This window comes from Acipenser ruthenus, chromosome 7 (genome assembly GCF_902713425.1).
Source record: "Acipenser ruthenus chromosome 7, fAciRut3.2 maternal haplotype, whole genome shotgun sequence".
Taxonomy (NCBI): Eukaryota; Metazoa; Chordata; class Actinopteri; order Acipenseriformes; family Acipenseridae; genus Acipenser; species Acipenser ruthenus.
The window spans coordinates 10,392,804-10,419,010 of NC_081195.1; the positions used below are offsets into that span (position 1 = coordinate 10,392,804).

At 36.4% G+C, this 26,207-nt stretch overlaps 1 protein-coding gene across 3 annotated transcripts in view; it reads left to right on the forward strand.

Annotated features, from left to right (window-relative positions):
- Positions 1-26,207, forward strand: part of LOC117415679 (WD repeat- and FYVE domain-containing protein 4-like) — a 68,674-nt gene continuing 42,467 nt past the window's right edge. For 2 of the 3 annotated variants that reach the window (XR_004663622.2, XR_009329044.1), the window contains exons 1-31: positions 1-270; positions 1,826-2,089; positions 2,810-2,924; positions 4,039-4,148; positions 5,193-5,330; positions 6,034-6,223; positions 7,428-7,617; positions 8,586-8,746; positions 12,676-13,137; positions 13,408-13,509; positions 13,933-14,123; positions 15,783-16,411; positions 16,668-16,758; positions 16,938-17,152; positions 17,458-17,567; positions 17,899-18,115; positions 18,441-18,517; positions 18,788-19,006; positions 19,336-19,514; positions 19,674-19,905; positions 20,257-20,408; positions 20,823-20,934; positions 21,338-21,528; positions 21,980-22,132; positions 22,214-22,287; positions 23,767-23,928; positions 24,038-24,129; positions 24,239-24,338; positions 24,495-24,700; positions 25,141-25,307; positions 25,599-25,718. Coding sequence is in view for 1 of the 3 variants with exons in the window: in XM_034026318.3 (XP_033882209.3) it covers positions 1,934-2,089; positions 2,810-2,924; positions 4,039-4,148; positions 5,193-5,330; positions 6,034-6,223; positions 7,428-7,617; positions 8,586-8,746; positions 12,676-13,137; positions 13,408-13,509; positions 13,933-14,123; positions 15,783-16,411; positions 16,668-16,758; positions 16,938-17,152; positions 17,458-17,567; positions 17,899-18,115; positions 18,441-18,517; positions 18,788-19,006; positions 19,336-19,514; positions 19,674-19,905; positions 20,257-20,408; positions 20,823-20,934; positions 21,338-21,528; positions 21,980-22,132; positions 22,214-22,287; positions 23,767-23,928; positions 24,038-24,129; positions 24,239-24,338; positions 24,495-24,700; positions 25,141-25,307; positions 25,599-25,718 (5,313 nt within the window). In the remaining 2 variants the exon portion in view is untranslated. The remainder of the gene's footprint in view (positions 271-1,825; positions 2,090-2,809; positions 2,925-4,038; positions 4,149-5,192; positions 5,331-6,033; positions 6,224-7,427; positions 7,618-8,585; positions 8,747-12,675; positions 13,138-13,407; positions 13,510-13,932; positions 14,124-15,782; positions 16,412-16,667; positions 16,759-16,937; positions 17,153-17,457; positions 17,568-17,898; positions 18,116-18,440; positions 18,518-18,787; positions 19,007-19,335; positions 19,515-19,673; positions 19,906-20,256; positions 20,409-20,822; positions 20,935-21,337; positions 21,529-21,979; positions 22,133-22,213; positions 22,288-23,766; positions 23,929-24,037; positions 24,130-24,238; positions 24,339-24,494; positions 24,701-25,140; positions 25,308-25,598; positions 25,719-26,207) is intronic. The other variant, XM_034026318.3, reaches the window with a different exon arrangement.

Consider the following 26,207-nt stretch of genomic DNA (forward strand, 5'->3'; position numbering starts at 1 on the left):
AAAATGTAAAGTCTTGTCCTATGCGCTATTGGGTTAGCACCCTGCCAAATTAAAAACGAATGTCTTTAAACACAAAAGCATAACCACCACTATATTCTTTACTTCTGCTTTTTTTTTTTTGCAGGAAATAAGCCATGTGATTCAGTAAGTTATTTCTTAATCAAAGTTTAGTTAAGATGCAGGTTAAGTTCAAAAGACAGATTAAGAAACAGCTTGTACTTGTATTTCAGTTGGAAACAGTCACAAGGACCGCAAAGATGAATTAGAAAGGTAAAACTATTTTATATTATTGAAGTACTTTATGAGCTACTGAGCTGTAGCCAATAATGTAAAAAACAACTGTAATATCTTCCTTTGATTTCACTGCTTTAATAAGTGACGCAGTAGTTGTGCCATGCTTAAGAGAAGTGTATGTAGAAAATACATTATTAAAAACGAAATATGGTTACATCATTTCAAATGGTGACACAGTAATTACAGAGAGAGATCAGCACAGAATTACAGTTTTGCACAAGGGAGCTATTTTTCTTTTGATGAGCCTGTGTGAAATTTCAATAGTAATTATAGATGTGGACTATATTTCAAAGCTGTGATGTGTTGAAAATCCTCTGCGATGTTAATATGAGCACAGCCAGAGTCTCGCAGGGAGAGCATTATCTTCCCTTGCCTGTAACATAACAAAGAAAATAATTAGGCAGAATAAAATCCGATGCAGGCAGCATTGGCATTTTAGTTTATAATCTCCTCAGGTATCACTGAGCTGTACAGTATCTAGAAAATTACTGCTGGACAGTTAAGATGCTAATACTGTCGTCAATCAGTCTGGAATTGTGTGATAAATTTAAAACCTTGTGTAAGTATACTCTTATTTTTCATTTAGATTCATTTTAAGTAATTATTTATTAGTTTAAATAGTTTATTTTATGGTTACTGAAATATAAATACGCATTTTGGTGTTCTGTAGTTTAGAAAGCCAAACCAGTGAGCCACTTTGTGGTAGAGAAAATGATTAATATAAATGCATTTTATTTACAAAAGCAATTTCATTCTTGTGGGTATGTGTCTATTAAAAACTTACAGAAACTTAAAAACTGTGTCACTTCCCTTCAGCTTGCCAGGATGAATTAGGCCGTGACGCCACTCGCTTGGTATGTCAGGGCCAGCACATTCCAACACATTTTGTACTAATGTGGAACTCATAAAATCTCATAAATCGACCATAAATGTGACATTCTATCTGTATGTATGATTGCTGAAAACTTATTTATGTTCCATTTAAAGCCTTTTCAAACTGCTTAATTATGTTTATTAATCAGATATTACTTTCTCCACTCATGACCTCATGGATGTTTAAGAAAAAAATTGTAAAATAAATCAATGAATAAATGATCATTCTATTTTCCGTCATTATTTAACTAGATTGCAATAGCAGTAATTATTTTTCTCTTCTGTTTAAACCATTTTCTTTAATTAAAGCACAGGCACATCCCAGAATCTAATGAATGGCCAGATGCTTTTTTTTGAGAAAATACTAGCACAACAGTTCTGCTTTGTGAGGGTAATTTCATAAAACTCAATTTACAATTTTTTTTGTGAAAGAAAAATAAAACAGCTAATGTGACATTACCAATAAAACAAAATCATAGTTACACTTTTGAATCTTTAAATTAACCTTAATAGTTGTAATACTTATTTTGTAAAATTAACAGTTTTGATTTTACTTAAACAAACAATGAAACAACTTGCATCTTGGTGTCAGGATGCTAATAAATCTGACTCAATGTGTTCTGAATATTAACTTTTTTTTTTTTTTTTTTTTTGCAAGCAACATTATTCTGCAAATCATGGAGTCAAGACAAGAATCAGAAAAAGAACTTCAGTCATCCGGAACATCCACAGAATATCAGCTGAAAGATAGTAATCAGGAAGATTAATGTTACCAGTATTGAAAAACATTAAAGAGATGGATTTGACACAGGCATTGACAGTCCTGAGAGAGAAGCTTTCACAGTTTGAACAAAGCATTCAGCAACTCAAGCAGGATGAACAGGAGGAGGCAATAACTAACCTTTTGCCGCTTTTTATTAAGGTATCATTTATTATAATTCTTTATTATATTCATGTTTCATTTCCTGTATCCTGTAAGTGTTAGGTATCCTGTACATTGTACTAATACCACAATGACCTGACTCAAAGTAAATGTAATAACCAATGAGGAAACATGATTTTTTTTTCTGAACAATGCCTGGTCAATTTTTTTCAGTAAAGAGGAACTGTTGTAATTATACTAAGTGTACAGGCAGATAGGTCACAGTAAGAGTGCTAAGTAAAATGAATGGTTTATCATGTACATATTTCGGGGTTCAAACTGAAGTATATTGTATAATGACTGGCCCACAAATTGGAGAATGTAAGTAAAATTGGAAAAAAAACCTAGTCCTCTAGTGTATGTGATCAAATGACGTGAGAGTTGTGTGCCACTCTTCACAATAGTGTGTGCCCCTGTAGCTGGCTCATCCTTTAACGTGCTGGCTGCATTTCAATCAAAAACATACTTCTGCTATTTCAACATGTTATGTTGTCATTTGGATTAAAAAAATGATCCAAATGACAACATATGGAGTGGACTTTTAGGTAGTGATGTTGAGATGTGAGATGTACAAGAAACCAAGGTTGCTACAGACCACCGTGCACTTGGTAAGCACCAACGTATTTGTAAATATAAGCATGGTTAAGCAGAGATGTGAGTCAATAAGAAGGGTGGTGAAATTGAGATTGCAAATGCTTAACTTTGTTTGTTTTGTTTAAGATTGCAGAGAGCACTGCTGGAGAGGAAAAACTGGCCAACATTCAGACCTTCGCTGGTGAAATCGCTCAAATAATGGTCAAACGTATTGGAGAGAAATTAAGAAACAAGCCTGCAGGTATCTTTCAGCAGCTAAATAATATAATCATGCACACAAACACTGTCTGGTTTATAATTAAATTGATGTTACCAGTGTCTAAAAATAGAAACTATTGGTTCAATGGCAGGAAGTCATCCTTTACTCATAATTTCCACAGAAGATAATGAACCATGTGTGGCTTAATTAGGTGGGAGACACAAGAACATGTGATGTGATTCCCACTTCCAGTAATGGACAGTCGGCTTAAAAACACAGACAGCATGATGTATAAAAAATTTACAGAAAGTCTTTATTCGGTCGTTTTAACTAGAAATTAATGATTGGTGCCATCATCCTCTCTATCCCCGGGCTGAGAGAGTGTTCTTAAAACTTTTCTTGAAGTATTATTAGCAAACTAACAGATAAGGTTTGACGTCTTATATTTCAGAATTTCATAGGTCATTTTCTTTACAAGGATCTTTTTATTACACCATAAAAGAGGAAGGTAGTTGTAGGTTGTTTGGTGTTAAAGTATCGTTTTAAAACTTTTCATTTTCGGTTGTATGAAAAACAATATTAAAATAAAAAACAGGGCTTTTCAGTTCTGTAAAGCGCAGGCCTCTAGCCACTCTTGTCTAAATGAAAGAAAGTGTGATTACGTACAGACGTGCTTTTCTTTAAATTAAAACAACTTGATTTTAGGCCACTTTTAAGTACAAAAATGCTGATCCATTTGAAAATAAAATATCAGCCATATAATACCACACCACTAGTAGTTGAATTTCTCAATATCTAAATATAAAATGTAGTTGATGGGGCAGAATGGTTGAGGTACTGTCATTTTCTGATAATTGAGTTATTTCTTACTTTGATGTTCTATAAAGAACATCATGTTAATGTATCTAACGTTCTTCATTCAAGGTCAATCTGGATTTAGATATTCTTTTATCCTATTGCCAATAGATCACTGTATTTCTGCTGTGATAAAGGTGGTGTTTATCATAATGGGTGTTTGAAAGTGGAATGTTGAAATTTAGCCAGCATCCCTACAGATGTTGACTGTTTAGGATCTAGTTTGACTGAGGGAAACCTTCTTTACAGTATTTTCAGTAACCTCATGCCTATGGTTTTGCCTTGTTCTTTTTTTTTACAGAGGAAGCTCGCTTTGCGGTGGAACAGTTCATGCAGTGGAAAGAAGAAGTGAACACTAACAAAGGATGGCTCTTATTAAAATCAGTTTGGTTATTATGCAGTGTTGACTCAGTGAGTAATACAGTATGATTAAGCTGCATATTTATCATTCCAGTAGAAGAGCTGATGGTTTACATGTTTGCACATCTCCAACAGAAAAATAAATAAATGAATTAGCTGGGAATTAGGGACTGAACATTTGTAACTGCTGATTCAAGGTGCATCCAATTCTGTAGTTAGAAAAGGTTGCATTTCAGTGAGGTGGCTATAATAACACAGGTTATTCTGTAAAACATAAATAATTAAATTACAAGTACACGTCATTAATTTTGTACGGACATCACAAGCATTTTTTGTTTTGTTTTGTTTTGTAATTAAACGTGAACTGTTTCACTACTGTCTTTCCAAAGTAGCCATATTGTTTATTATGGTAGATGTGCAAAGTAAAAGCAGAAACAGGTCAGGCAGATTTTCAGCATGACTGTCTTCCTAAGATTGCTGGAGAAGGGATAGGACAACTTTAAACAACTCTTAAACATTATAGAACTTAACTGAATTATAGAAATTGAACTGAATAAACCGAGTTGAATGGTGACAATATAACATGATTTGTGAAGAAAAAAATCTTAATATTATAGCAACACCACTCAGAATCTTTCAGAATGAAAAAGGAGGGATTCGTCCTTTAGGGATGCTGAATTCAATGTGGTAGGGCTAAAAGGTTTGCACTGGCCAATCACTGAGAGTAAGGACAACAAAAGGCTAGCAAATCACAAGCAACTGACATTGCCTTTTCTGAGATTGCAATAAAGAAAAAAATATGTATTTTGTAAAACGTACCATAGCACCATTTGTTCCTGGTAAATACTTACATTGATTTAATAATATTTTCATATGTAACTGCAGTGTTTTGTTATATTAAAATTGCTGCATTTTAATGCATTTCCATTCTCTAATAATATGTTTTGTGTATGGAAACAAACAGTATTTGTGGCACTTTGAAAATATTCCCCTGTTGTATTTATTGCAATAAATGCTTTATTTAAAAAATCACAGAATAATGCATTTTTAAAACAGTTTACTAAAGAGATGCCTGTTTTTTTTTCTTCTTCTTAGGAAACAGTAAGCATCATCATTACAAGTGGAATACCAGCCATTCTTTTAAAGTGCCTGTATCTGTTTGTAGCTTTACCATCAAACAGTGAAACAACTGAAGACAACCCAGAGCATTCATTCCAGGAAATCTTCACTCAGGTAAGAATTGTAGGAATAAATAAGACCTTCATTTAACTTGTTATTCAAAACAATTGATCCTGTCATTTAAACAGAAATGGAAAAATGTGATCGAGCAGAATTGAAACATCTAGCATATCTGAGTACACTCTCTTAGTAAAACCAAAACCAAAAATAAATGAGTAAATATCTGCACAGATCCACAAATAGGTAGATACAGTGATCTGCCACTACCCAAATAAAATGTGAGCACGTTTCTAATTGAAATGACAGCTAAAACAGTATTGCATGTAAATATGGTTTGTACAGTTAATTTCGAAACCCTTTTTTTTTACTGTACATTTCCTTCAAACCTCTTGCATCATGTCACCTACATGTAGGAGATATACACTAATACACTGTAATCAAATTTAGTAAACACCAATAAGATGAATCATTTTACCAGAATGCTAGGATACTAAGGATTGCATTCTAAAGATCTACAACAGTATATTTACTTTATACCATACTACTCCTGCCATATTTACAGTCTGATTTCCTGATCATCCATCATGTGATTGTTGAAACAAATGGCATGTCTCCCTATACACGAGAGCATAATCAATACAATCTTGGTTTTTCAAAACGCCTGATTATGAGAATCTTTGTAGCAAATGATATACATAAATACCCCTCTTGCTCTGAAGAATAAATAACTAAGGAATTCTGTTTTCTGTTCTTTCAGACACTATTAAGGCTGTGCAGTGATCTGAACTGTGTGGAGGAAATGGTACAGACACGTGAACTACAGTGTCTTATAATAGCCATGACCTCCATTTGGGACCAGTGTTGCTCTTCCTGGAGAAGATCTGCATCTCTTGTACTAAGAGCTATTTCAAGTGTCCAGGCTTTAAATACAGTCAAGTCATTACAAGGTGAATATGTCCCTTTATTTCATGTGTATGACTGTCATATCGGGGTCATGTGATTTTTTAGTTTCCTAACCCTTTAAGATATTGGCTTCATACTTGGTACACAACTATATTCAGCTTTTCTCATGGTCAAGTTAAATCATGGATATTATACAAGAAAAAGCCTTTTGTGCCAGTTATTTTACAAAGTTCATATCTCGGAAACCATTTCATGTAGAGATTTTCCTCTGACCTAATATGGGTGCTAAATAGAGGTCATGTGACTTATGTTAGACTGTACAACTATAATTAATACTTTGTATATAGCTATATTGTATGATTTTCTCAGTTAACTTCATGTACCATTTCACTGGTACATTGTTTAGCCTCTGGACATATCAATGATACAGATTTTTTTTTTCTCACATATCCATTCTAATTAATGTTTGCAATAAAAACTGACTTCTTTGAATGGTTTCTCAGTTTGTGGCAGGTGGTAAAGGGTCAATTAACAGTGGTATATACAGTACTAGGAACTTTTTTTAGCCTTAATTGCAACCACCTGATACAGAATCATAAGATACAACTGTGTCGCAGAAGTCTATGGCAATGGCAAAACAATACGTTACACGAATACCTTTTTCACATGACATGCATTGGCATGCTTTTGATTGTGTGATCTGTCAAATGACTTTCATTAATCATAGCTTAGGTGCAGTAGGCAATGCCACAGAAATGCAGAAGACTTTGTTCTGTGGCTGTATGTTTTTAAATACTGTAGTATTTGTAACACTTACAACCAGACTTGTACATTTCCCTTAAAATACTATACATATTACCTTCCTGTTATATTATTAATTGAAATGCAGCACAATTACCAGAAATATAGGTTAGGGTATATTATGTATAGAATAAAAAAAAAACCAAAGATATGTATTATTTCATGCCACATATATTCATTACAGTAAAAAACAAAGAAACCAACCAAATGTAAAACAAGCAAACTAACAAAAACGAATACATTTTTTTACGCGCCTGCAACCCAATATGAAACCACTCATTTGGTTTTTCAGTATATGCATGCACACTGCATGGTAACATTGAAGTACAACAAAGTTGTTTATTTGATTCAAGTGTTGTTTTCTGTCTGCATTGTGCAGTGCTTTTTGTTATTAAGCAATCATTTAAAAGTATCATATAATGAATAGGCTTCTTTTCATGTTTACAGCCATGAACTGCATAAAGATCTGCACTCAAAACTTGGCAAAAATCGTTGGTCAAGTACCTCCCAGTGTCTTGGCTGAAGTTGCTGTCAGCGTGTTCAGTTTTATAAAGGACTCATATTCCACGTCTCCAGAGCTGTTAGCAGAGTTTGAAAATAACGAGGGATACAGAATACTACAAACAATATTGTGTCGGCAAGTACCTCCCAGTTTGTAGCAAAATATTGGCTTATATTCTTAAGTAAAAAAGCAGGGATTCCTTTGGAAATTTCTTTTGCCACAGTTTTTTTGATAGTCAATATGAATCAACGTGTACAAACTGAGATTCTGTCTAATAGAGAGATATGCAGAAAAAAAAGTTATAAACATAGAGGGCAAAGCAAAAAGTCTTAGGAAAAAGAAATCCCTTTTAGCAGTATGAGTGTGAACCTCTGTGACCTTCATAATACTGCAGGTCCCTGCTGGAATGTATCCCAGCACACAGATTACCAAGGCTCTCATCCAGCTGTAGTCGTCAATCAATAGAACGTGCCCCCCCAGGCATTGTCTTTTGTCCACCAGCTGCCCCAACCTCCCCACCCCCGTTACTGATATGTTTTAAGCCTATCGCTATGAGAGAGTAGCAGAAAAATAATAGACTGTAGCGTGACAGCTGTCTTTTTTCACAGCAGCCTCTGTTTCTCTACATTTTCCCCATGTGATTGACTGTTTCTAAGTCTGGATCTCTTTGTGTGGTCTAGTCTTTACTCAGTCATCCCCTATTGCCGTTTTTCTGCTGTGGCAAAAACATATTTTTGGGTTCAATCAAGCTCAAGTTGTTTGCAAGTTCTCCTCATGTCTTAATCAGTTATGTTTGAGATGGTCAATCCTTCCTTTGGCCCAGAGTTTATAGTCATAAGTTGTTTGTTTTTTGTGAATCCCAGAATACTTCTCCAACATAGAATGTTGAATGGCTCATGAGAAAGGAAACGTTCCTGCTTTCTAAGTCTACACAGAACCTTTAACCAACGAAGGTCTTCCAACATACGAGCAGCTGTGTGTACCGTGCAGTGATGTGACCGCTCCATCTCAATGGGAAAAGTGTGGATGGGATCTGATGGCCACAAAAAAACCCATTTATTTCTATTGTACATTTTATTTTATTTGGCGTTTTGTTTGTACAGGAGTGACGCAGAGATGAACGAAGAAAATGGAAAACCTGTTGAGGATCTGCTGAATTTTATAGCTCATCTTACAGTTTGTGGACAAGCTGAATTAAAAGTTGCTATTTGTGTTTCGAACCCTCAGCCCCCAGGATTCCAGTTTGATCCACAACTCACAACAGGTATTACAGATGTATTACAAACACATATATTGCTATTACTGTTTTAATGTCAAAATCAAAGGAGATTAATGATTTCCATTACATGAGAGTAGATGTTAAAACTTCATGCTGATTTGAACTCGGCTCTCGCCAAGATAAGCACCAACTAAGATGTAGCCTTACAGTAAATTAATGTGATCCATCTGTGTCGCCATCCATTAGTGTTTCCGTCCATATGACGATGTGGCTATCCTTCTGCCTGGTGTTGATTGCTGAAGTGTAATGCTGGCTCCAGGGATCAGCTTATTTTGCCTCCCTAGCGCATCAGCACACACAACGGCTGCGATGCTGGCTCCGGGGATCAACCACAGTGCGGTCTCCCCAGCGCATCAGCATGACAACCATCTGGATTGAGCTAAGTAGGGTACATCTCTGGGGTCTTCAAGTGGGCACCTTCTATCCTCTGTGTTTCGTCGAGTAGCCCACGACACCTCAAGAGGGCTCGACGGTGATTCTGGCGTCCCAGCATCACCCCCCTCCGTCCCCCACTCAACTCAGCCCAGCTTACTTACCCGTACATCAGCGTTTCTTTCTTTCTATTGTGCTTGAGATCCCCAACCAGAATCTTTCCGTCTCAACCACAGCCAGTTGCTGCTCCTCTCTGCTGCTTCAGATAAGTTCTTCACTGAGCAACGTAACGCTTGGCCACTGAATCTGACGTCTTTGAGAAACCGCGTTGTAGAGTGTGCCACAAATCCTCGACATCCCACCTCCACTGGGTAAACCCGGACTCTCCATCCTCGCTGTTCCGCTTCAGCAGCTAGTTGAGCATACTGTAGTTTCTTCCTCTCATACGCCTCATCTACAGCATCCTCCCATGGCACTGTTAACTCTACCAGGTGAACAAGGCGCATGCTGATCCAGACCACAAGACAATATCTGGTCGAAGGTTAGTGGTGGCAATCTCAGGTGGAAAAATAAGCCGTTGACCAACATCTGCCAGCATTTTCAAGTCTCTAGCAGCTTCCATTTGTCCTGGGCGAGGCTTGGTTTTAACACCTTTTCTTGGTGGTTGCTCTCCTGGGTGGAGGAACGTTGTCTTTTGTGTGTAATGTTTTGATGGAACAGGTGGCAACTTATTGGTCATATTACACTTGTATTCCAATGCTAAGGCCAAACATCGCAGCACCTGGTCATGGCGCCAAGTAAACCGTCCTTGGCTAAGAGCAACCTTACATCCTGTTAAAATGTGCCTTAATACTCTCCTCCTGCTTTTGCACCTCGTTGACTACCAGCTTCCTCTGTTGAGCTGGGGCTGCCTTGTGCCATGTCGGAGGAGCTGAACTGAGACCAAGATCCCCTCTTCCATGCTGAACTTGCCCCATGATATCACCAATTCGACAGGCAGTCTTTGCATCTTCCACAGCTTTCTTCCAGTTTCCAACACAAGTGTGCCTCCCTTACGCATTTGTCGCGTGACTCTACTGATATAATTTCCAGTCTGACCTTGGCGCACTTAAACTAGAGGTTAGAGCGGAGACTGGTAGCTGCAGTATTCCTTTACCATAAAGTCCCACTCTGCTGAGGCAATGTAGAACTTCAAACCATTTCCTGATGTATGAACTGATTAAAGCTTCCAGCTTCGCTACAGTTGTCAAAGAAACCTTGTACACAGTCAGTGGCCACAGCAGCCTCGGCAGTAGACCAAACTGAAAGCACCAGAGTTTTAGTTTGTCTGGTAAAGTGCTGCTATCTATGCAATTCAACCCTTCCACTGCTTGTTGTCTAACCTCTCCCACACAAACTGTGTCCTTTAGATCCCCGTCGTACCATCTCCCAAGACTCTTCACTGGCTTCTCAGACACCGTTGGTATTGCCTCACCATTAATGTAGAACATTTTATCTACTACTTTACCTTTAATATAGAGGTGCTCCATTACATTACAGTAGATACTAATGTCCACAGTGATGAAGTATAACAGGGTTTGCAAGCACTACATTTATTTTCCAGCTGTACTCATGAAAGCAGTCATTTATCAAGTATCTGTGTACTGTGTTTGGAAGAAGATGAGGCATCGGATATGAAAGTACCAAATCTCAAACCCTGATTCTCATTGTATTTGTTTTTGTGTAAGGGTTTGACTAGATTCCTGCATGTTTATCTGTTTTGTGTTTATGCTTCCCTCCAGTGAAGAAATTCCCATAAATAAACATAAGCAAACAAACCAAAAAAAAAAAAAAAAGGTGAAATAATAGTATACTGAGCATCAAAAGAAACTTATCACTATTGTAACACATTTATTTTTGAAAAAAATAAGGTATATTAATGTTTTTGGTTTCTTTTTAATGAATCATTCATCCTTGACCATGACACGCTGAGTGACTATGACTGAAGCATATGCTCTTAATCACCTAATTAGTGAGGCAGTTGATTGGACACTGGATATGGAGTGATTTCAGCTGTTGAATTGCAAGCTTGAATAAAAGCAATAAAGAAAATCACGGAAAAAAACAATGCGCCACGTCTGTCAAGAGAGCAGCGCCTTCATGCAATCGGCATGTTGGAGGCTGGACTAGGGCAGCGTACTGTGGCTCACCATCTTGGTTGCTCACAGCCAGCAATTTCATACCTGGCGAGACGGTATAACCAGACACACTCTGTCAATGACAGGCCACAAACTGGGAGACCAAGAGTCACAACACTTGCCTAAGATCGACAGATCATTTTGCAGCATCTTCGTGATGTCAATTGTTAATCAGCACAATAAAAAGTTACTGCACCTGCTCTAAAACAGCGTTTGTCATTTTTTGATCACATCTAGTGAATTTTATCCAAATATAAGTGATAAGTTTCTTTTGATGCTCGAATATAAGTGATACATTTCTTTTGATGCTCAGTATATATATATATATATATATATATATATATATATATATATATATATATATATATATATATATGAATATTTTGAGCTTTTGGTGAATATTCCAATAATCCACAAATCTGTGATTTGGTGTGAAGTCTACACCTAACTTAGTACTGTAAATTATTGTTCACAGTTCATTTTCAAGTAATTTTGTGCTGAAATAGAAAGTGTTCTATTACCAAACATACCTGACATGTAGATTTTGCTTCTAGGATCTACAGTAGTGGTTCATCCTGTCAGGTAAACTGACTTCTAAAGAAAATACTTTTGTAGTATGCATGCCATTAGGAAAAAAAACAACAAAAAACACACTTACAACACATTTCTTCAGACTCCTGTATTTGATTTGTTGCATTCACATATGTCAAGAATGATCATGTACATGTAATGCATCCATGTGCACAGTGTTTGCGTAATATATATAATTAAGCATTATGTATAGAATATATATATATATATATATATATATATACATATATATATATATATATATACACACACACATACACACAAGTACAAACCCCTCGGTCTTGGCACATTGACATGGATTCACTATAGAAAGCATGCATCATATCAATTTTTCATCCATAGATTTCTTCCTCATACTTAATGCATACAAAGCTCAAATACTTATGCATCCAGAGGTTGGACAAAAAATTAAGAGACATATGTCACAAACACTTTTATTTAAATGGAATGATTAATTCCAGACTCTGCTAAAGGGCCAATAGCAGGTGCTTGGAAGTCAGGATTTCCCCTTCCAAGGCTGTACAAATTAATGATGATGGATGAGAGCCATTCTTAAGTTCATAATTTGTTGTCCAACCTCTGTGTATTGTTTGCTGATCCCCATTACAAATAGTTATATTGGGTTATGTTCTTATCCAGATTAGTCCCTGCCCCATGCTTATATGGGGCAGGTGGAGATTTTGGGATCTGTCTATAACATATTGTATAGTGAGTATGTCAAGATAAATAATTTGTTTGGAGAATTTAGCTTGGATTTTCCCATCTCTCAATCAGGTACAACTGTGAAAAACCTTCCAGCTTTTAGGATATTGCAGTCAGCATTCCAACAATCAGGAAGCGCCTACATCTGCACCCAAATTCTGTCTACCATTAAACAGATCTGGACTTGGACAAGGGCCAACTTCTTCCTGCTGGAGTGGACATTGCAGTCTCTCTCACAGCTTGCTGACTCTATTTGTTTGAAGCCTCTTCAAATCCACACCCAGTTCTTTCAACTTGTGGAGATGGTGGTTTTTGAATTGGATTACATTCCTCATGAAACCCTTCAAAAAATTCAGTATCTTATTAAGGAAAACTTCTCCACAAGGTTTACCGTGGCAGCCTTGAAGTGCTTTTACAACCTAACCGTGCACATGGTGCTGTTCAATGATGTCTTTAGTGACTCTGGGTTGTTGAAACTGCTTCTTGATGAGCTCCGGAAACAAGCGAAGATCTTGAGAAAAGCAGGTATAACAGGTATGGTCTTTCCAACATTGCACCCACTTTTATCTTTTAACTTGCATGAGCAAAAAAAGCACTAAGCCAGGTGAAGGCAGAAACATAACCCAAATGTTAAAAAGCAATTCAAATGAAATTTGATCTGGCTAATTATACATACTATCCTCTGGCTAGTAAAAAAAAAAAAAAAATGGACAAATAACTCAAATATTAATAATAAAAAAATTAAAAATAAAAATAGTGTGTTTGAGAAATTGGTTCAACATGTATAATTCTTACATACTAAAGGGAACAAGAAAATGGTAAATGAGCAAGATGTCCAAAAGGAACTAACCACTGCAGTGCTGAAGGTTGTTGCTGCCTTGGTGTTGAGATCTGTGAAGCATACTGGTAAGGACAGAACATATCAAATTGCTTTCTTATATATCTTTTATCTGATACTGTTATCAGTTTGATGTTTCTCTGCTGTTTTCCTCTTGGCAAAACTTTCTTAAACATATTGCAGTGACCCTATTCTCCCTGCCCTGTGTACCACTTTCATATACAAACTATACTATGTTCTACCATTTCTGTTTTCAAAATGAAATATTAGGAGTTGGGACACTCAGCTCCTCCCATTTGAAACATGATAGGCACTAGATATAGCTGCAGATTTAGTGATAATGGTATGTGCTCAATGGATTATCAGGTTATACAATATCATTGACATTATGTTACACTACAGCTTAAAACTCATCTGAAAGTTATCAAGGTTTTCACATTTCGAATTCTAATCAATGAAGGTATATTTAACCTTTGTTTTTGTTTTCCAAGTTTTTTTAAGGGACTGTGGAATGGTTCCATACATCAAGATTTTTTTGGATGACCAGCAGTACCGGCTTTCTACTTTGTGTATTCTGGAACAGCTGTCAGTTATAAATCCAGAGGAATACATGAGCATAGTGATCGGAGCCTTGTGCTCTTCCACTGAAGGGGAGCTGCTGTTAAAACAGGACCTCCTCCAGGTATACGAGAAGACGAGTCTGTGCCATGATGTTATATAAAAAAAGGATGCGCATTTGTATCAAACAGTATTGGTATATATATATATATATATATATATATATATATATATATATATATATATATATATATATTATTTGTTTATTTTATTAAATGACACAGCCTTGCCAATTGAACCAAGTCTTCCTCGTTTTTATCGTAGCCCTGGCATATTTCGTGAGTCAGAGCAATGATTTCTCCCAATGTCAAAAAATAAATTGGCTTCCCTAAATTATCCCCAGGTTGAGTCTTTTCTCCTCCAAGCCTCCACTTCCCCACCACTACCCTAGCTGTGTTTTTCCCTCTAGGGGCCAGTGACTCCCCTGCTTCTGGAGATGGCTTTCTATTGACACCGTTTGCTATCCTAAATACAGATATTGCTCATGCTATGTGAATTGTTTTGTATGCCTCCAGGCAGAATCTAGTGCTGCTGACCATATTTGTTTATATTAGAAGGATTTTATAGTTACCAAATTTTATAATTCGATGTTACCACTTTGAATTTTTAATATTGCACAACAATCTTTTCATTGTATGAAAAAAGAAAACTACAGGAATACTGTAGGTATTTATATTTTAAGATTCAAACATTTTAAGTGATAGAAAGGCAACATGATTCAGCTTTGCAGAAGCAGTATATGCCTGTTCCTTGAAAAGACTGCAATGTGGAAGGTCCGGACTGATGTACAAATGTAGTTTTTGTGTCTAATTTTGACAAATAGTAACACATTTAAAACATAATAAGCAAGTGAATTTATTATCCTAACCTTTGGGAATTTGATAGCATTACAGACAAATTCAGATTGATTTTGCTAATATATATTTAGCTGTTAACTCAGCTTCAATTTGATTATACTGCCAGTCTTCCAGTGTGACACACCAAAAATTATGAGCAATATCAAATCACGGAATGTGAAATAAATTCAATTAAGTCTAACCAAGTTACTGAGTTACAGTAGACATCAGTTTTTATAGATTCAAGCCTGAGGAATACTAACTCAAAGACGATTAAACTGTAACCAAGTTAATGCCTGTGGCAATGAGATTTGCTCCGACCTTTACTGAAATGTGTCAAAGCCATTCTGATTACTTCTATTGGTGCTGATTTCTTTTTGCTTCCCTTTGTGACACATCACCCATTTGATACATTATCATGCTAAATTGAATAGCTCTAATTTAGTTCTCCGGTGACCTCAAATTTATTGCCCAAAATGACATGTTATTTATTTAATTTACAACAGAAAGTGCTTGCTTTTAATAATTTAGAAGTAGAACTTCCTAATTTGATTTTTTGTTCAACACCTTCCAATGTTTAAAAATAAACTAAATGTCCCAATATTTATTAGAGCGTAGTGTAGCGTATACCAATGCATGTCAAAGTGAATCTCTGCAGGGTTTAAACATAGAAGAATAAAAGGGTAAACTAATGTTGCTTATAATCAAATTGTGTTCATTATATTCTTTTTAATGTATAGTTGAATACTGTATTTCTGTATTGCATTATATTTAATCTGTAGATAGCTACATTATAATTGATACTGGTTTGTTAATACATTTCCTCCTTACATTTATAGTATTAAAACATATAATATGTGTATTTTGTTGTACCCTCTGTTTTGCAGTCTCTTCTTAAAGTGCTAGAAACACCAAAAGGCTGCTTTGCCTTCAGGACAGCAGGGGGATTTAATGGACTGTTATCTGTGATAGCGGACATGGAGGGAGCTCTGTGTGACCAGCCTGCTGGAGAATGGGCTACAGTGGACCTCGACAGTAAAATGGATCTAATTCTATTAACACTCCACACCATCACAGTGGCTATTCACCTGGATCCAGTAAATAGTCACTTTTTTCAGACCACGGGCCATTATGAGAAAATGGCTGAAGCCATCGGGCTGCTTGGTTGCTTCAATGAGGAGGAACTTTTAAAGTCTGACATAGACCTTACTCACTGTAGGACATTTGCTGAATATGTAGATATTGTTAAAAACTCAAAAGAGCAAATACCATTGCCTTTGCGTCATTGTGTACAAATTGTGACCTGTCTTGAACAAGTGGCCAGAGGTGCACTTAACATAGACTATTCTGAAAATGTGGAACAAACTCCTGACAATTGTGAGCCTCAGGCTGATGGGAAAAACATCTACCCAGAAACAGAAGAAGGGCTTTTCTCTCAGGGGGACCAGGGTTCCATTAGAATAATTGGAAGTGCTGCTTGCAGAACATCCACGATATCTAGTGAATTTGAGAGCAGGTATGCTTCCTTTTCTGTTGTGAACATCATGGCTGTCTTGGAAATCTTCTGTGCATAGTGTGTCTCTTATTGTCATCTCATGCAGTTGGGGTGATAGGACCGCAAAGCGAACTGAGCTGCTCAAACTGGGCAAAGTGATTTATGTTATAATAAGAGACGCCCTACAGATGACATATTAACTTATTACTTGGGAATGTACTCAGAAACTACTATATATTTGAAGCTAGTTACACAATTTACTGTTTGTTTTGGGTAGATTGACTGGTGAACCCATGATAGTACATCCAGGTGCTATCTGTGTGATGATGACCCTGCTTCCAAAAATATACAATCAAGAGAACACACAGGTACATTTTCATCCATTTCTTACTACATTTAATGAAAGATGGCAATATCGACAACACTGGAAATTAGTTACAGAATTACAGTGCCTTTTGTAATTTTTGTAATTCTCAAATGTGCCAGATGTTTTAAAAAAAGAAAAACTCTCACAACACACCTGTATATATCATTTTCAAATTTCCAGCTGTCCATGGAGCTTCAGTTTGCAGTCACTGATCATGTTCAGTCGTTAGTGAAGTCCGAGAGAAATCGACAGATCATGTGCATGTCTGGGCTTCTACATACCCTCCTAACTCACTGCCACACCATTCTGGATAACACTACTCATCCTCTACATCTGTCCATTTTAAGGATCTTTGAGAAACTGGCTTCACAAGCTATTGAACATAAATTACTAAGGTCTGTATCTTTATTTACGCTTTTCAACAAGTGCACCCATAGTACACTTTTCGTGAAGATTTTGTATTGTAGCTGGTTAAGAGAAACAAATTAAACAAATTTAAATAAAAGTTATTATATGTAAATGTGGGTTCTTAGTTTATTGAGCGCATTATCAGTTTTAATAGTAATTCATAATTATATTATTTAAAAATATATTTAAAATAGTACATTTTTTAAGAATAAAAGTATTTTCATTTTTTTTTTTGTAAAAGCACCAACTGTGAAAAGACATTAAAGTCTTAATAATATTTTTTCTGTTACAGACAATTCCTTCACCTTAGAATGCCCCGAAAGTGTGCAGCCAGCAAACAGAAAGATGTGTCTTATGTGAGATATCAGATGGTCTTGCATGCTACCAGTCTGGTTACACGTGGTAAGACCGTTTCTTATCTCATTTAAAGGAACTGTCAACAAGAGATCGCAGGCCACATGTAATATTTATTTTTACCTGTTTAATTGAGTTTCAGTTTCAGTAAAAATAGTTTTATTATCCCAAGATATTGGTGTGAAATATCACATGTTAATTTAGTTCCCAGTTAGACTTAGATTTTTACATATATCTAATTCCATTTCAGCATGTTTTTGAATAATGCCACAGGAGAAAAATTGAAAATGCATGCATAGTCAATGATAAAGTTAATGATACAAGCATGGACATTTTCATTATACTAAATATTGAATCTACTTTTCTTTTTTTTTTTCAGGTAACACTGACCCTAATTTAAACCAGGATTTTTTTTTTGAAAAAAGCAAATTCAGGTCAGGTTTTAGTTTGCTCAATGTTTCTAGGGCTCAATGTTTCTTTGCACTGCACCGTATCGTCAGTCTAGTTTCAATGACATCACCTCGGAACTTTCACCCTCAGAAAGTATCGACTCCACCATCGTTTGTTGAGTTTGACATGAGTGCTACTGGATATGGGTAAGGGTTTCAGGTTTTTAAGTAAATGATTGAATCAAACGGGACGATTAAAAAATGACGTGAACTAATGTATCAGATACAAAAAAATGTTATTCTATAACTGCACACAGATTGCCACAATCAATCTGACAGAAGACCAAGATTTACAATGGATTTACAAAATAAGATGATTAGTACAGAGACTAATCTCATGTTGTAGAGTTAAATGCACAATTAAGTGAATTTGATTATTAAGGATGCCTTTTAAACTTCAACATTTGTTAAGATAATGTTAAGTAGTTGTAGTTTTAATTACCGATTGGATAACCAGTGCACTCTTTTTCAGATGCCTTTTCCTTCCTTCACTTGCCACAGTTAAGGGTGGCAATGCAGATGCTGTAACAACTGGTGGACATGGCACAGGTGAGAAATATATATGAATCTGTAATGGCCATGTGTTAACAATTGATGTTCCTGCTTAATTATAGTTCCCACTGTTTTACATTATTTAAACATTATTAACCTGTTTTACTTACAAAATATAGTAATTCTACTCCATATACACTATGATTTGACATTTATTTCAATGGCCAATCAAAATTAAGCACATGACTTCTTGTGACATGTAGCAGGTGTAGGGATATTGCAATGACCTGAAGTGTTTGGGAAGTTACAGATGTTTTAATGTTTCAGATGGTCGGGGGTTTCCTCCTTCTGCTGGCCTGTCCTTCTCCACCTGGTTCCTGATCAGGAAATTCAGCTCTGCTTGTGATTCACATCCTGTCCGTCTCTTTACAATCGTCCGCCACATGTCAAGGATGGCCCTGCACTTCATGTGCCTATCAGTCAGTATCTCAGCCCCTGACTGTTCCATGATTATTTCTACTGAGGAGGAAGCTTTTCAATTCTTAGGTAAATCATTTTTTTCTGTGTTGGTGATAGTTTTGGGAAACGCAAAGCTTATTTCTCTATCCACTGGAAAAACAACATTGTTTTTCTGATTTTCACCTAATTCTAGCATGTTTTTTTTTTTAATTCAGAAAATTCATTTGAATCTATGGGAAGCGATTGAGTATGGGCTATTTCTTGCAAAGGAAGTTTTACGTGTAAAGTGTTAATTCAGCAAAAAAAAAAAGACATTATGTTTACATCAGTCACGTTTAACACAGAGAAAATCTATCCTTGTGTTTTTGACTTGAACATTGAGCATTTGACTTGAGCAGAGTTTTTATATCTTACAGATATGATGGAGCCAGAGACTAAACATACAATTTCTGCACCAACCTCTGTCCGTTTTATGTGCTCCAAGCTGCTGATTCCTGGACAGTGGCATCACCTGGCTGTGGTCATTGCTAAGGACATGAAAAAGACCTGCAAGCTCAGTGCCTATTTAAATGGGAAAATAATAGGGGCAGCAAAGGTAACACTGTAATTGGTACAACATGTATATGCTCTGTTTAAAATGATTTAAACAGGTTAAAACTGATATCTGTACTATTAATATCATGTCTCAGTTTCCTCAAAGGATGTTGCCAATATTCCAAAGGCTAATGCAGTATTGTTTGCATTTTCTTCTTAGATGCAGTATATTCAACCTTTCCCAGGGCAAAGCATTTCTATGGATCCAACTGCTGTCATTGATGTGTATGGCATTATAGGCACTCCACACATGTGGAAGCAGATATCTTCTCTGATTTGGCACCTTGGCCAAGCATATTTGTTTGAGGAAGTTATCTCTTCGGAAACAGTTGCAGCTCTTTATAAACTGGGTCCAAACTACTCTGGGAACTTGCAGGCAGTGTCTTTTGCAGGTCTGTTGCTATCAAACACCTTTCTGCTAGACAACAATGATCAGCATAGAAATTAGTTCCTAATGGTTTGTCATAGGAAAGTCATTATATCATTTCATAACCACCAGAGTGAATTAAAGCCCAAGGTGCTAAATTTCAGCCATGTTTTTAAGGGGTTTGGATTTTTAAATATTTGTCTTCAGTTTTATAAATAAATAAAAAATAATATATGTTTTCCTCTTTCTGTTAGGAAATCCAGCTATGTGAACAATGATTTTAATTTTGCAGTTGGTTTATTTTTCTCTTCTATTATATACAAACATTTATTAATATGATAACTGACATGCAGTGCTTTTTAAAATCTTATTTTAGGAGATGATGTTAATCCTGAGCCCTCACCATCCACACTGGTAACTGAGGAAAGGATTTCCTTCAGTATCAATGCAAACTCATTCTCTGTTACCACTGTCATGGACATTAAAAGTTGTTACAATGAAGTCGATAGCTGCCAGATAGCTCAAGAGGTATTTATATGTGAAATGTACATGCAGATACATGTGAGGCTAACTGTATCTGAACAGATATCTCAGCCCAACTCATGTGTTGTCTCACTGTGCTCTTGTCTTGTGTCTATATTTTGTTATTGCTCTCTTTATATATATGTGTTTATATATATATATATATATATATATATATATATATATATATATATATATATATATATATATATATATTTATTTATATAATTTTAAAAAGGAAAACTGCTGTGTACAAAAAGTGCACAATCAAAAAGAAAAAGGTAATGCAGGTACACAAACATATGAGAGACTGATAAAAAATCAATTATATAAGAACGTTTCTGAGTCCTTCTTATACTGTTTGAAATGATTTGTTAGAGCAGTATATAAGTTGGCCTTTGACAGTTTTATTTCCTTTAGATGGAGATTACATCACGTGATAGCACTACTCCGGTATACCTGGCCAGAAACCTCGCTCAGCATCTCAGCGGGACTGCCCGTACTATTGGAGCCGCACTTGTGGGGCATTATGGTAAAGAGTTTAGGTTGCTGTTATTAGTTGTTTAACCAAATCTTCAGCTGAAGACTTTCCTTTAAATTGCAATGTTTTTTTGTTTTTTTTAAAAACACAGTAATGTGATACAAATATATTTTGATAATACAAAACGATCCTGTAGGGGGCAGCAAAGGACATGAGGAGATCAACTCACACCCTACAGTAGTTAGTTCTAAAATTTGAATAGCTTATCTTCCAGAGGCAGTTCTGTCTATGATTTCTGTCTGTCATTTTTTAGACTACAATGAAGGATGTGAATTAGGAGGTGTTGTTGTCTAACGCTTATGCAGTATGTGTCGCAGTACATACTGTATATAATGCACACCTGCTGATTATCGATGGCCAAAATAAATAAATAAACATACTTGATGTCTTCCAGGAGTAAGAACATTTGCTTCCAACACTGCAGCCAAGAGCTTTCAGTTCATTGGGGGGCCCTCAGTGATTTTAGGCTTTGTTGCCATGGCATCTGATGACAGTTCCATGTATGCAGCTGTGAAAGTTCTTCTGTCAGTCCTCAGCAGTAGCACTGGCTGTGAGAAGGAGATGAAACGTATTCATGGGTACAAGGTATTGGATCACTTATTAGTCCTTTTAGTCGTGTCTGTCATTATCGGTTAGCAAAACTATAATACCATTTCTGCATCAGATTTAAGATTAGCAAGGCATTTTTCTACTGTAATTCTACTGCTAGTTCTTTGTTATTCAAAAAGTTAGCTTTCTCTGTCCCCTAACTGCTTTCTATGAGTGCTGTTTGCTACACTGTGTTAATCACCTGGCATAGCAACCATGTGACCACCTAATGCTATAGCCCTAATTCCTTTTTTCTTTTAGGCCTACGTTTTCTTCATCACATCCTTTAAGGACACATTGAACCACAGTCAATAATTAGAAACATTTTAGCCCAGTTTATTTCGGTAGAATTGAAAATTAAATAATATAACCATTAGTGATGAGTATCATCTTACTCTGTTTCAATTACATAGAGTTACAATGTAATTATTATTTTAATTTGTTATAGTTATTGGCGTTTCTGTTGAAGTTGAAGTCTTCATTGTTAAGCAACAGAATATTTCAGCTCATACTCTTGATTGTTGGAACCATGGAACTTGGCAGCGGAGCAGTTGCAATCCAAAACCATAGTGCATTTAAAGACATTCTCTGCGATTTTGAGGTACATTCATTTTGTGATTTTACTGGTTTTTCACTTGAAATGTTTAGAATTATTTTAAACATTTATTTTTACTATTTCTAGATTTGGCAGAATGCACCAGAGAATCTAGATTTCATTCTTTTGACTCATTATGTGGATCTGCTTAAATCTCCAAGGTAATTGATATATATTCTCCATACAGTATTTCACGGGGCGAGAGCCGGGGCTGGAGTGAAAGGTTGCTACTTGGAGAGGTAGTTTGATGAGTGGCCTCAGGGGATAGGATAGGAAAGGAAAGAGGTTCCCGACCGGCGGGCGCTTTCTTGGCCAGAGGAGAGAGAGCGGCCTCGAAGGCAGGCTGTTCTGCAGCCTCAGAAAACACATAAGATAGACTGGCTCGGCGGAGCCCACGTCAGGCTCTGTGGAGAGGCAGTCATGTAGGAGGAATAGGCTCTCGCGCTGAAGAACCTGGAAAAAGAATGATAGAATAGGGAGCTGGAAACAGAGCCCAGTCTCTTTGAGTAAGATAAAGAGCAGGAGCTGCTAAAGGATAGAGTGTGTGGCCGGGGGTCCCCTCTGACTCACGCAGTGAGAACCTCCCCTCGGCGGAGGCGCGGATGGCGGTGGCCATAGAGGTCGTGGAAGTGAGCCTCACTTACCCCCAAAAGATTGGACCTCTGGCTCCCCGCATAACCCCACACCTGTGGGACAAACAATAGTTCACGTGCCAATGCATAACATTTTTTTTGTTTGGACAAAAGAATGGGTAGAGTGAAATAGGAAAATTGCTCTAAATCATCTGAGTTGGACGAGAGAACGAGAAGACGAAGTTTAGACATTAGTAAAGAGAGAAAGTTTAAGAACGTTTGATGGAGTCTGAGCGATTGCTAGAAAGAGAAAACGAACTGAAAACGCTGGACAGCGAGCTGTGTGAGATTCAGACTTAAATAGGAAATAGGAGAAGATTGACAGGGAAACCAGGGTGGAGCCCCAGATCTTGTCCCCCGAAATACGCATAAAGGCTAACAAATGTTGAATTGTACAAAAATAATGTTGCATTCTTTTATTTCAAGCTTAAGGGTTATACAGTGGCTCAGACAAATGAATAGGAGTGAGCATGTCTACAGCTGGTGAACAATTGACGAGTGTCTAGACTTTACAATATTACTGTTAAACTAATCAATATGTTTGCATTAATGACATGATGGAAGTAGTTGTCTGTATTGCAGCAGATCTATATGTTTGTGTTTCTTTTATGTTTTGTTATTTCAGATTATATGAGTTTAACAAAAAAGACTCCTCTAGCAGTTGAAACATTAAATCACCATGTTACCTGTTTTACAATGCTTTTGGTGTAAATTTCATTTATATGACATCCATCATAACAAGTGGCCATGAACGATCACATTAACAAAGAGCTATTCCCACAATTGCATTGTTATGTATGATTGAAAAGCTTACTGGTACAGTATATGACAGTTTGAAAAGGTAATAATATTTTGTGGATTACTAAAAAACAGTCAGCACAATAGACATATTTAAATGATGTTTGACTTTCAGCCAATACAAAGCAATTAGCAACTAAGAACCCTTTTTGAGCCCCCTATTGTCTGGTTCTCATTCCCGTAAGTTAATATTCTTCTTTTACTCACCAGTGATGGGCCTAGAAATGCTGAAGTCATGCACCGGCTGAATGTGATAAAAAAGCTTATTTTCCTACTTAATGAACCCAGCCTGACTTGTGAAAAAGTCAACATTATTTCTACCATAATGAAAAATCTGTTGAAGGGGTATTTTGATACCAAGGATGTTCTCAGGTACGTCAAACGTTAAGTGTTTTCTAAATCATATTTTTACTGCACTGTTTGTATGTAATCAACATCACAACATGCATGTTAATGTGGTATTTTATACTGTGCCCTCCAGACTTGGATTATTCCTTGTTCACACACTGCTGCCACCTTCCCTGAATGAAAATGTGATTTTTCCTGAGAATGACTTGGATGTGTCTACCCATGGTAATGACTGTTATCATCACACTCTGTATCACTAGCACCTTTTAAATACATCTATGCCAAATGCAGTCTTACCACAAATACTCTATTTCCCTTTAATCCATATGTTTAGCCTTGAGTCAAACACCTGCAAGAAGAATCTGGCTGAGGAACCAGTTGCTGGAGATGCTGTTAGATTTAATCTGTTCAGACAACCTTCATCCAAGTTCAAAGTGAGTACCAGTTAGTGGTTAAATGGAGGGGTGTTGACAAAAAGTATTTTTTCGCTCTAATTGGTGTGGGATATATGCTTCTAATAACTTGTTACTGGTTTACATAGTTTGGGTACATTTTTTAAAAACACATCTAATTTTTTTTTTTTTTTTAAGGGATCAAGAAGAAATGTTCATGGCCCTGGGATCAGATTGGTTTCTTCTTTTCATACAAGGTCATCTGCATTCAACCACAGTTTTGTTAGGAGCAAAGTTACTGATCCACTTCCTGTATAACCCAGTCATCATAGAGAAGTTCAGAGATGGAATGGCAACAAGAAGCTGGCTCTCAAACATTGCGGAAGACTGTGCAGTACTAATGTGTATGTTTAAATCTCTATGCAAGATACATTTGCTGGGCATTAGTATTTTTGTATTACTTTCCTTGTTATCGCCATTTGATATGTTATTCCTGTTATAAAGTCATCACGACTCCTGGAGGGCCATTCCAATACAGGTTGTATAGATATAAAAAAGGAGTAGGTAACTAAATGAGGACTTGGTTAGTGCAATCCTGGACTGGAAGGGACCACGGTTGCCTACCACTGCTATATAGGAACAGTAGCTAGCAAGCATCGAGCTAGCAAGTTTACCTTTTGGACCTGTCATCATGACTTTTTATAAATATCTTCCTTATGGATTCTCATCACTTAACCTGCTTTGCTTGTTTGTTTTTCTGTCTGCCCAACAAATAAAAACATATTTTTAATGCTGTTCACATGTTTTCATTATGGAAATTCTGTTAATTTGTTTTTGCCGCTAGACAATTTAAAAAGTCGCCCTTGGACAGCTGCACAGACAGCATGTGCATCTCCAGGATTTGAAGTGTTGCAAAACCTTTTAGGACACCATGTGCACATCCCTCAGGTCTACTTCCTTCTGGCAGCCTTGTTCCTACAGAAACCACGTCTCGAAGTGCCAGCAGAAAAGGTACATTATAAAAATGGGTGTTTTTAAGTCTCCGTCCAAGATACATTTGCTGGGCAAAATGTAAAGTGCCATTTTTGTTTTTGCAAAAAGAAAAAAAAACCTTTTAAGGCTACAAAATATGAAATATACAATTTAAGGATACCAAAGACCCCTTCAATTATTAAAATCTGTTGTTTTCTAAAGTAACTTCAGTTGGTGTTTTTCTTCTTTTTGACAAGGACTCACAGATATACTTAAAATGTAAACCAGCATCAGTGTTTTTATAACGTGTCGGTTAACTTTTTTTTCCAGCTGGACCTTGATTCAATGCTGCAGTATGTAATAGAAAATGTAAGTGAAAGACAGAAGATATGCTTATGTGAGGATGTGGCCATTGTGCTCTTGGAGTTGGTAAAGATCATTTTAAACAAGGTAAGGAAATAGGAAACAAAATGGTTATTTCATCTGAAATTGAGATCATTGAGAAAGATACTGAATAAACATTGATGTCTGTGTTCAAGAGAACTAATTAATTGCAACAAACAGTATGGGATAGAATGGCAAATGAAAAAGAAACGTTTTAATAAATGTATACAACATGTAATGGTCCTTTAATAATTGGTTACTGTGGTTTAACTAACAGGCTAAATAATAGAAGGACCTGGTAACAGCAATACATGTTTTATATATATAGGCATTACTTCATTAAAAACAATCTACCGGGTGATACATAAACAACACAGCATTTCAAAAACATGTTACTATTCCAGATTACTAGGGCACTGTCAATACTGCCTGGTGTGATTGCCCATATACTGTATATGAACATACAGTACACATGTTCGTCAATATTGTATGCATTACTGTATGCCATATAATAAATGGTGTGTACTTGTAAAAGTGAAATGAATAAACATGCTC